This window comes from Sabethes cyaneus, chromosome 1, assembly GCF_943734655.1.
Source record: "Sabethes cyaneus chromosome 1, idSabCyanKW18_F2, whole genome shotgun sequence".
NCBI lineage: Eukaryota > Metazoa > Arthropoda > Insecta > Diptera > Culicidae > Sabethes > Sabethes cyaneus.
The window spans coordinates 166,576,871-166,588,717 of record NC_071353.1 but is presented as its reverse complement, the minus strand read 5'-3'; the positions used below and the strand labels follow the sequence as shown (position 1 = coordinate 166,588,717).

At 43.1% G+C, this 11,847-nt stretch overlaps 1 protein-coding gene across 1 annotated transcript in view; it reads left to right on the top strand.

Annotated features, from left to right (window-relative positions):
* The window catches only part of LOC128732412 (cholecystokinin receptor type A-like), a 125,741-nt gene extending 114,118 nt beyond the window's left edge, over positions 1-11,623 (top strand). Inside the window, exon 5 of the mRNA XM_053825659.1 lies at positions 11,024-11,623. Within this exon, the coding sequence (XP_053681634.1) occupies positions 11,024-11,561 (538 nt within the window). The 3' untranslated portion in view covers positions 11,562-11,623. The remainder of the gene's footprint in view (positions 1-11,023) is intronic.
* The last annotated feature ends 224 nt before the right edge of the window (positions 11,624-11,847 follow it).

The following is an 11,847-nucleotide window of genomic DNA, read 5'->3' as shown; positions in this document are numbered from 1 at the left end:
ACAAATGAAATACAAATTTCCTCATAACTAGAGAACTAATCAAGGAAATGGAACTAAATTTGGCATGTGGGGGGTTTTGGAGGCAGGATTTTTTTGATCATGGTTTGAGACCCATCACCCCTGTGGTAGGGGGATAAGGATTCTCATGCAAAAACTGAAATTTTTACAATAACTAATCAAACTCGAGAAATTTGAGACTCCATAAAACATTAGTCAATAACAAGACCACCAAAAACTATCAATAGTGCGTATTGTCGGCGACCCACTGTCGCCGGCGCCGGCCTCTGCGGGGGGTTTTCTACTTTACGGTGAGGAAAATTTGTATATTAAACCAACCATGAACTGTTCAGAAATATGCAAAACTCGAGATTGGCGCAAAGGTCATCCGGGATTCACGATTGATGTACAACACAGTTTAATTTGTGGCAATACGAAGTTTGTCGGGTCAGCTAGTTTAACATGAAAAAAAGGGAAAAGGGTAAAACGGAAGATTAAAAAGAAAAACCGGAGAGGAGGGGGAAAAATCCAGGCATCCAAAAGCAGAACAAACGTGACAGAAAAGACGGAAAGCGGAGTACCAAAAAGAGGTAAAATGGAACAGCTGAAGACGGAAAACGAGAAGAAAGAAACGGAAAACCGGAACAAAAATTGTGATAGAACCATGAGGAAAAATAGAACAAAATGGGACAGAAAACGAAGAAAAACGGAACAGAAAAAAGCAAACGAAAGAAATGGAGGCAAAAATGGAAGGAAAGTGAGAGCAAGACCCAAGAAAACGGTACAAAAGGCGAGAAAATACGGATCAAAAAGTGGGAAAACGGGACTGCAAGAAGAGAAAAAACGAAACAGAAAAGAGATAAAACGCGTGAGAGAATAAGGCGGAAAATGTCAATTCTAATTTCAAGTAAAATTTCTTGTATAAATTGCTTGTCTATGTCCGGTTTGAAGTTTTACCAATTATTCCAAATTTAAGTCTAATATAACGTCCCATAAGTCTAGTTTGATGAAGCCTGCAAGTCGTAGACGAAATTTATATTCATCGTGAGGCCATTTGGTATAACGCTCTTTGGCTTAAAGCCATTTGGTATAATTCCGTTTGGCATAATTGGCCAAATTGTGTTACTTAGTGCTTGCTTATAGGAGGCAGTAATTGACAAACATAAAAGTTTAGGAAAAAATCTGAACAAGATTTGCAGTGAAACTTGCGCTGTTCAAGCTCAGATTCTGGCTATTGGATGCTTTCGTAATAAACATAAACAACCTCTAGTAGCAGAAAATAAAATCAAAATCGTAGAGGAAAAACCCATAGATACAATCCTATCGACAGTAGACACCAGTGGTTGTAAACAAAAATTACCATCCTCAAGATAGAGACCATTTCCTGGCAGCTCTCCGACTACAGCATTCCGGTACTAATCCAGCCGTCACATGTTCTGAATCTGACACTAGTTCGGTTCGGATCGGAACCACCTCCACTCCATTCCACAATCGTGACGTGATGATGAACCTGCCATCGTTCGGCAGTCGAAATCACAACCAGGAAAAGGGTCGATTATCGGTAAACAACCAGAAACGTTTTCACCTGTCTATGTTTGGCTGTTCCTCCAGCGGCGTAGTTTTGGCCCTTAAATAGCACCGTAGGTTTTAGCAGGTACGTCGACGGTCGTCTGGTGATGGCTGGCAGCTGCGAAGGAAGGATTTTCGGTGCTGCAGTGCAGTGAAGCGTGACGAAGCGGCGCCTTTCAATCAACTTTGCAGAACCACAGACAAACTTAATCCCTTACAGCATCAGCAGCCCTGCGACGGAGGAACGCTACTAGCTAGTGATAGCTTTTCACGCCAGTTTCGTGCTTCGAATAGACTTATGCCACCCTCGCCCGACATTATTGGTTGGCTTTCATTAAGACGGCCCAAATCCCACCACGTGACGGGAAGCGAAACTTTCTTTCATCATTCGAACGCGTACGTAAATATCCAATTTCGGTTCAGCAAATTTTTAAACTCGTTTTTTTTTTCTCGTTTGAAAGTTGATAATGCAATTCCGGACCACGCCTAACCGGGCCCGAAATGTGCGAAAATCTTTTGAATTTTTCTCCTCCTCCGGAGTGACATTTCATTTCGGCGCTTTGCATTCTTGCCCGGTCGGAAAGGCACTCGCCATGATCCGGAAAACGTGACCGGGACTACTAAATGAAAACTAATTCCCGTGGCGATGGTGATGATGACGGTGCGGTGCGGTGCGGCCAAACCGCCGAATCGAACCTCGAACGAAGCACAATATCGCACAAAACACCACGGGAGGGTCGAAAAGCTGCGTAGGAAAGGAGCTCGCTGGGTGTGCTGCAACCAACTATGAATAAGTAACTAGATTTCCTTTCGCCGGATTGGTTTGACAGGATGGGGTTTGAGCTGCTTCGTTGCGGATTGAATTGTGATTGCTTTTGTTTAGCGGACCGCATAATCGTTGGCAGTGATTTTACTTTCAAACTGTTTTCAAATTCAGCCAATCGACCAACCAACTAAGTATGGCTCTATCCGTGAGGGAATATGGAATAGGTCTTTTACAACCAACTTAATCAGATTTGCCTTAATTCGGGACCCAAACGAGAGCCCGGATGAGGGGAAACTCCCATTGCTTCGTACGCACCGATGAACGAGATATTGATCTACTCGAAACATCTGGGTCACCCACAGCCCAGGGGGTCGTGCAATACCTGCATATTCTAGATCAATCTGAGATAATTTTGCGGTAGCGGAAGTTTCACCTGTACCTACGATGATGATGATTTAGCCTTCTATGATGGTACAGACTCGTGCACAGGCTCGGCCGTCCGCCGTTCGACAGGCAAGAGTTTATGCCGAGGCGGCGGTGTTGCACAATTTCCGTTTTAATTAATAACGCTGTCAGTTTTGTTAGTTTATTCATGACACGAGCGTGCCAAAGGTGCTATTGGACTCAATGACGGTGGCGGTAATTTCACGTTCAATTTTCGCAGTACAACTCACGGCCTGCTGCGTTCGAAGTAGGTAAATGAAATCGCTTTCACTTGTTGGCAGGCAGCTTGCCGACTGCCATCGATGCTGTTCCGGGTTCTATTTATCCCCATGTCGAATGTTTAGCGGAGTCTTTTGCTAATATCATGGCAAATTGCGGCGTTCGTCAAATGTTTGCCCTGCACTTGGTGGAAGATTTGTTTCGATAAATAGCAACAATACATTCGAAGCTCTGAGTGAGTATGGATTATTGCTGCTTAGCAGGCTGACGGTTCTTGTTTTAAAACTGTTAAAGACCAGCTCTTTCACAATAAATCAATAATTTTAATTTTCCGATTCAGTTTCACTAAGCTTCTTTCGTACAACGCGCCTCCATGATGCGCTGTAAGGGCTGTCCTGACTTGCTAGTTCCAATTAACTTGACGCTTTTGTTCGGCAGTCAGTTAGTTGATAATCGGCTTCATACCCTTTTTAAATTCTATCACCAGCGCAGACAAAAGTTTGGCAGAACCATTCTGCCAACCGGCATTTTAATCAACGGCAAGCAAATGACAAATTGAATTAAATGTAATTTTCCAGAACGCGCAATGCGACGCCACTTCAGAATCAGAATAAACAAACGGCTGAATGAAACCAATGGCAACGGCGGTGGTGCGTCGTCTGGCTTCTGGCGTGCCAAACCAGGGATGATTGACCGCGTGCGTTCGTCGCTTATTATTGTTTTGTCTCGTAAAATTTAATTTTAAAACGAACATACTTTCTTGTTGCAATTCGAAACGAAACAAACGAACCAATAATAATTAAATACCACTATACAAGACTTGTTGAGCCGATTAGTCAAATAACACCGCCCTAGCACAGCAACGGCAGAGCGGTATCTCATTACTCATGCTAAATAAGCTACATTGAACCTGTCAGATTCCGCAGACACCAAACCACGGCCCGCGCTTTCCCGGCTCTCCATCGTCCACCGGTACGGTGGTGCTGGGTGGCACGATTGCTAATTAATGACTCGATGGAAAGCTTTGTTGCGAATAATCTTCATGATGAACGTTAAACCGCCAGCCGGTCAAACGCTTTGATGAAGGTAAATGGTAAACGGTCTAGACTGATTAAAACTTTCGTATTTGTTTGTGGGTTTTTAATACTCTCAACCTTCAATTTTCAATCTCAATTTTCATATTTCATTTTTCATTTTTTGTTCAGTTTTCATTTTTCCTTTATATAAATTTCATTTTTCTTTTTTCATTTTCCCATTTTCATTTTTCATTTTCCAGTTTTCATTTTTTATTTTTATTTTTTTATTTTTGCCTTTCTACTATATAAATATACTCGCTGACCCGACAAACTTCGTATTGCCACAAATTAACCTGTGTTGTACATAAATCATGAATCTCGGATGACCTTTGTCACAATCTCGAGTTTTGCAAGTTTCTGAGGAGTTCAACCTTAAATGATTCATTTTGGTAGTTACGTAACTATGAAAGCATCCCAGGTAACCAATAAGCATCACCAATGTTATTCAAATGTAGGCCAATAAGCATTTAAGTCGCCTTAATTCATCATAGAAAAAATTCTTGCCTCCAAAAACACCTACATGCCAAATTTGGTTCCATTTGCTTGATTAGTTCTCGAATTATGAGGAAAGTTGTATTTCGTTTGTATAGGAGCCCCCCCTCTTAAAGCAGGGAGAGGTTTCAATTCACCATAGAAAAAATTCTTGTCTCCAAAAACACCCACACGTCAAATTTTGTTCCATTTGCTTGATTAGTTCTCGAGTTACGCAGAAATGTGTTTCATTTGTATGGGAGCCCCCCCTCTTAGTGGGGGAGTGGTCTCTAACCATCACTAAAACCTTTCCTGGCCCCAAAAACCTCTACATGCAAATTTTCACACCGATTGGTTCAGTAGTTTTTGATTCTATAATGAACATCCCGACAGAAATCCATTTTTATATATAAGAAGATTTATAATCTAAAATCTCTTTAAGGGGGCATAGTACTTTTTACGCCGCGAATCGATTCGGGTTTTTTGCATTGTAAACATTGTATTTTGTACTAATATTTACAATTTTGTTTACATATGGGAAACTCTTCCCCCCTCCCCTACGGCTCCTTGGATATGGTCATTCGACAAAAACATGAATTGCGGTGCCATGGATTGATGCTTGGGGTAGGGGGACCACACGTCCTGATTTACCAGGACATGTCCTGTTTTCATGAGCAGCGTCCTGGTGTCCTGGTTTACAGCGGAAAATCCTGATTTTTGAAATGAAATCCTTCTTTACTAAAGACATTGAAGTACAAATGTTTTTAAAGTCCTGCTTTATCAGTTTCTCTAGAAACATAGGTTATCTTATCTTCGATGCCTGATTTTACATTCTCAGTTTCGTAAATGTAGCATACTTTCAACTGTTTAAACTGCTGTAGACCCGACGACGAGACGATCGACAGTTGATCTCGATGGGGCATCAAGTTCGTCATCGGGGTTATGAAGGCGTTTATTGTCTGCGCACCGACACGAACGAGAACTTTGCATGATTATCGGAAGCACTTTTTTCCAAGCAAAGGTAATCACAAGCCACCCTTGGGATCACCTGACCAACGGGTATTGAGCCTAATCTGTCTAATTCTCATCGATGGTCGATTTTTCTCAAATATCGTCAATATGGGTTCCCTACGGGATGCAGATACACCCTGAATCATTACCTAGTACCAGTAACTGTGCGCTCAAACCTACGATGGAATACAAAGTGCTCCCAGATTTTGTTGCGGCGTCTTTCTACAATAGCAAGAAATTTCGGAGGGCAGTTTCACGCGAGCTTTACGAGAGGCCGTGCTGCTACGGGTCAAATTTTCTCACTCAGACAATTCCTCCCGAGTTGTCGGGAGAACAACATACCCACGGGTTATATTGACGTGGATTCCAAGGCAGCATACGATACAGTGAAACTTGAAGAGCTATGGCAGTTAGTGCATAAGAACGCTTATCCAGACCAACAACTTTTCACTCTACAAGACTTGTGTAGCCTTGCTTATGGAAGACAGACGTGTATTTGTATGAAAGGTGTTGCGGACTATTTTTGGCGGAGTACAAGCAGAAAGCAGAGAATGGCGCAGGCATATGAGCCATGTCGCAAAATGCACCAGCGACTCTAGAAAAAGAGGGGCCTTACGTGCTGCGTAGCTCGACCAGATTGTAGATGACTTGCGAATGTCGAGATGCTCAACGAATTGGCGACAAATAGGCCAGGACGAGTACAATGGAGAAAAGCTCTTGATATAGCATGAGCAACCCCGGGTCCGTATGGTATGGCTTATTCGTTTCTGGTCTCCTATATGATGTTTTCTGGGGCTTGCCAGGATATTTGGGAGCTTTTCCTCTGGTTTTCGGTACAATTTCGACGGTAGTTAGGTTTAGCTTGCTCACTGAAACTCACTATAGCATTTATACAAGAAAGCATTTGACTCCACAATAGAGTGTAATTTGGATATCTGTATGGTTGGAGTGGTACATCATCACGATCATATTTGTCTATAATCTATACCTATAAAAAAGGATTTCCGTCTGTCTGTCTGTCTGTCTGTCTGTCTGTCTGTCTGTCTGTCTGTCTGTCTGTCTGTCTGTCTGTCTGTCTGTCTGTCTGTCTGTCTGTCTGTCTGTCTGTCTGTCTGTCTGTCTGTCTGTCTGTCTGTCTGTCTGTCTGTCTGTCTGTCTGTCTGTCTGTCTGTCTGTCTGTCTGTCTGTCTGTCTGTCTGTCTGTCTGTCTGTCTGTCTGTCTGTCTGTCTGTCTGTCTGTCTGTCTGTCTGTCTGTCTGTCTGTCTGTCTGTCTGTCTGTCTGTCTGTCTGTCTGTCTGTCTGTCTGTCTGTCTGTCTGTCTGTCTGTCTGTCTGTCTGTCTGTCTGTCTGTCTGTCTGTCTGTCTGTCTGTCTGTCTGTCTGTCTGTCTGTCTGTCTGTCTGTCTGTCTGTCTGTCTGTCTGTCTGTCTGTCTGTCTGTCTGTCTGTCTGTCTGTCTGTCTGTCTGTCTGTCTGTCTGTCTGTCTGTCTGTCTGTCTGTCTGTCTGTCTGTCTGTCTGTCTGTCTGTCTGTCTGTCTGTCTGTCTGTCTGTCTGTCTGTCTGTCTGTCTGTCTGTCTGTCTGTCTGTCTGTCTGTCTGTCTGTCTGTCTGTCTGTCTGTCTGTCTGTCTGTCTGTCTGTCTGTCTGTCTGTCTGTCTGTCTGTCTGTCTGTCTGTCTGTCTGTCTGTCTGTCTGTCTGTCTGTCTGTCTGTCTGTCTGTCTGTCTGTCTGTCTGTCTGTCTGTCTGTCTGTCTGTCTGTCTGTCTGTCTGTCTGTCTGTCTGTCTGTCTGTCTGTCTGTCTGTCTGTCTGTCTGTCTGTCTGTCTGTCTGTCTGTCTGTCTGTCTGTCTGTCTGTCTGTCTGTCTGTCTGTCTGTCTGTCTGTCTGTCTGTCTGTCTGTCTGTCTGTCTGTCTGTCCGTATGTTCCTTATAGAATTGCATGTAGAGGTTTTTTAGGGCAGGGAAGGTTCTTATGATGGTTAGAGACCCCTCCCCCCACTAAGAGGGGGGGCTCCCATACAAATGAAACACAAATTTCTGCATAACTCGAGAACTAATCAAGCAAATGGAACCAAATTTGACGTGTAAGTGGTCTTAGAGGCAAAATTTTTTTTCTATGGTGAATTGAGACCCCTCTCCTCTTTAGAAAGCGAGTAATGACCCATCTCCCCTTTAAGAGGGTGGGCTTCCATACAAATGAAATGCAAATTTCCTTATAACTTGAGTACTAAGCAAGCAAATGGAACCAAATTTGGCATGTGGGGCTTTTAGGGGGCAGAAATTTTGTCTATGATGAATTAGGACCCCTCCCTTTTTTGGACGAGGGGGGGGCTCCCATACAAATGAAATATAAATTTCCTCATAACTTCAGAACTAATCAAGCAAATGAACTAAACTTGGCATGTGGGTGTATTGGGAGGCAAGTTCTTTTTCTATGGTGCATTGAGACTCCTCCCCTCGTCAGGAGGGAAATAATGACTCCTCCCCCCTCTAAAAGGGAACGCTCCCATACAAATGAAATATGTACATATTACTCATAACTAGAGAATTAATCAACCAAACGGAACCAAATTTGGCATGTGGGGTGCTTTGGAGGTAGGATTTTTTTTAGTTTTAGGTTTAGTCGCCTCATCCCTGTGGTAGGGGGATAAGGACTCTCATACAAATAAAACAGAATTTTTGCGTAACTTAAAAACTAACCGAACTCGAGAAATTCGAGACTCTTCCATAAAACGTTAGTCAATAACAAGATCACCAAAAACTATCAATTAGGTTTATTTATTTTCCTAGGTTTACTGACCTTTATTACACTCAAGTCGCTTTTTACGCGAAGGATACGTCCCGCGTAAATCAAAACCACGTAAATTACGAAAATACAAGAAATAAAACTAAGAACTAAACTTTAAAAAGCAAAAGATAATTTAACAGTCGGAAACCAACAGTCGAAAGTCAAAATTCTACAGTCGAAAGTTAAAAATTTAAAGTTTAAACACCTAAGACCTTGAATCTTAAGTTTAACATACACAGACTAAAGTCTAAAGTTTTAAGTTTGAAAGTCGATAGATGAAAATTAAAAGTCGCAAATTCAAAACCAAAAACCGAAAGTACAAAGTTAAATGTCCAGATGGCTCGACCAGGCTGAAGGCGATTTGCGTGTGTCGAGACGCAAATGACATTACAAGGCATGATACAGGGGTGGGCAGGGATGGTACAAGACGAAATGGGACGGTAGAGGACAGGATGGGACAAGACAAAGCAGGATATGATGAAATGGGACAGGACGAGATGCGGTGGTACCAGCTGAAACGAAACGGCGTATGATGGGTTCAGGATGGGGTGGGACAGTACAGGAAACAGCAAAATGGGACAGGACGGAAAAGGACGGGAAAACGACAGAATGGTGCATGATAGGGTGGGATGGGCTGGAACAATACGGAAAGAAGTTTTTTTGTATGCCAAAAAGGCATTGGACTGAACGGGATGGAATGGTACGGGACACGACAAAAGAGGATATGAAATCCACTTGTCAAGAAAAGTTGGGAAATCGAAAACTTGAACTATCGAAGTGCTGAAAAATAAAAAAGTCGAGTAATCGAGAAGCAGAAATGTTGAATAACCGAAAAGTTGACAAGGTGGTGGTAATTCGAGAAGTTAAACGTTTAAAAGTTAAAAAGTTGAGCTGAATTCTAACAGTCGAGAAGTGAAAAGTTGAAAATCGGAAAATCTAGAAGTCAAAAAGTCGAAAGGTTGACAAGTCAAAAAGTCGGAAAGAAGAAAAGTCGAAAGGCGATGTCGATAAACTGAAAATTCGAAAACTAGTAAAGTTGAAATCAAAAAGTTGAAAAATTGGAAATTTGAACTCTAATATGCCAAAAGTCAAGAAAAGTTAAGTCAAAAAGCCGAAAAACCAAAGTCTAAAAGTCATAAACAGTCTAAAGACGAAACCGAAAAGTTGGAAAAATAAAAAATCCAGAAGTAGAAAAGTCAAAAATTAGAAAAATCGAATGGTTGAACAGTCGAAGAGTTAAAAAGTTGAAGAGTCAAAAGTTGAACTCAAAATATAAGCCGAAAATTCGGAAAGTCAAGAAGCTGAAAAAAAGAAAAATCAAAAAAAAAATCCAAAAGTAGAAAAGTCTGAAGTCAGGTTCAAGTCAAGTATGGAAGTGACGACTAATCATTAAACTGGTGGGAAACTTGGCGGTAAATCGAAACTGGGACTACTGTAAGTGCTTGGTGGCGCTCCATACTCTCGGTTAGATTATCCTTGGCTGATTGTTCTGAACTAAAACTAAAACGTGGCGAGTGATTTAAACAGAGAAAAAAGTTGGGAACGCAAAATTCAGAAGCTCGGGCGAGAAAGTAGGAGATTTGAACGCAAAAGTCAAAATAAGTTAATCAATGTTCGCTCTGATCCGAACAGCAGCGAAAGCTAATAACAAATTTGAGCACTCTGTGACACCATAAATATTACTACATTCATCACTTCGAAACCTTCCGGTGAACTTTAACCGAGGGACCCCATATTTTAGCAAATTACCACCCGACTCGACGGAGGCGAGCAAATTCCACCCGACAATAGCCTGTCACTTTAAGGAAAACAAAGCGGGCACGCAACAATTGAATTTCGGAGCTGACTGAGCTCCAAAAGTGAGTGTACCATATCGATGAATGCAATAAATCAGCCACGTTTCAGTTCGTTTCCAATTTACCACCCCCTCCTATCAGTGCTACCTTCTGGATTCGGTTGAACGAACGAACGAACGAACGGTTAAACCTGCACACAATACCCAGCGCCCCGTGCCGTCGGTTGACAATCTTATTTTTCTGTGCTTTTCCCGCAGATTTTTCATTTATTCATTCCTTTGCTCAGCCTCGAACCCGGTGCAGGCAGGCAGGTGCGAAATGGAAAAGGAAAGATAAACGGATGTTTTGACGTCCCTTTTTTCAGCTCCTTTTCGTCGCAGCATGAAAAAAGTCACACCTACCGGAAGCGCGGTGTGTATGGCTTTCCGTCCTTCGCTTCTCCCCGCACTACGCGGCGATGCGGGAGCAATTTATTTTCATCCTTCATCCCGCTGCTGTTCTTCATTCATTTCTCCCGAGAGCAAAAATATAAATTGAAAAACCAAGTGGAAGAAGTGCGGGTTATGTCATTTCCACTCCATAAGAAATCAAAGCTTTATGTCGGATTATTAAACGTCGTATGATGAACGAACGAACGGAATGGTGCCAGCTGCCGAAGGCAGCAGCCGCGCCAACAGGACATGCCAGCGAAAGGATTCGTTTCCGTAATTGGCGGCTCTGTCTGCTGTAATAAATTGCGTTAATTAGAAACCTCATCCGGTTCATTTTTCAGCCCCATTAAATCCGTTTCCTCGCATCGACGGCCAACGTTAAACACGCGTGAAAATGGTCACTTAATGAAACTAACCAGTTTCTTTTTTTTTGTCTTCTCATCTTCCGCCCACAGATCCAACATGGAGAAGAGCCTGATGAACAAAAAGCGCATCATCAAGATGCTGTTCGTGGTGGTGCTCGAGTTTTTCATCTGCTGGACGCCACTGTACGTCATCAACACAATGGCCCTGTTCTGGCCCAGCACGGTTTACCACAATCTGGGCTACACGGCGATCAGCTTCTTCCAGCTGCTGGCCTATTCATCATCCTGCTGCAATCCGATAACCTACTGCTTCATGAGTAGTGGCTTTCGGAAGGCTTTCCTGAATCTATTCCGCTGCTTTCGGTTGTTTCGCAGCGGAGCGGACAGTGGCGTTGTTGGCATAAGCCGTGGTGGAATGTCTAGCCGGGCGAATCGACGGGCGAGCGGTATGTGCAGCCGGTACGTCAGCGGACTGGGGACGGCTTTGCTGGCCGGTGGCGGCAGCGGCAGCGGCAGCAGCAGCAGCAGAAGACGAAACCATTCCTCCTCCGTCCGGACGATGATAACGACGCCTGCGGCGGAAGGAATGACCACACTGGACAGCAGCGCCGTTCTCAGTACACAATAGCAAACGGCACGAGGTAACGTCTAGTTGACTTGTTGATCTGTTGCCAGCGGCAACGATGAGCGAACGGGAATCCTGCCCTGCGGAAGGTGATTTGAAACATCGTAGTAAGCAGGTGATTTGTGTGTGTGTGTGTGTGTGTGTGCGGAAGTGGGTGGCCATTACAGTAGAACCACCTGAAGTGTGGTTAAAACGCTAAAATTTGTTCTTTTTTCGTGACACTGCGTGTCAAATAAAATTACAATAAATTCACATTTAACATTTTAAAATAAAAATTTCAGAGAAAATG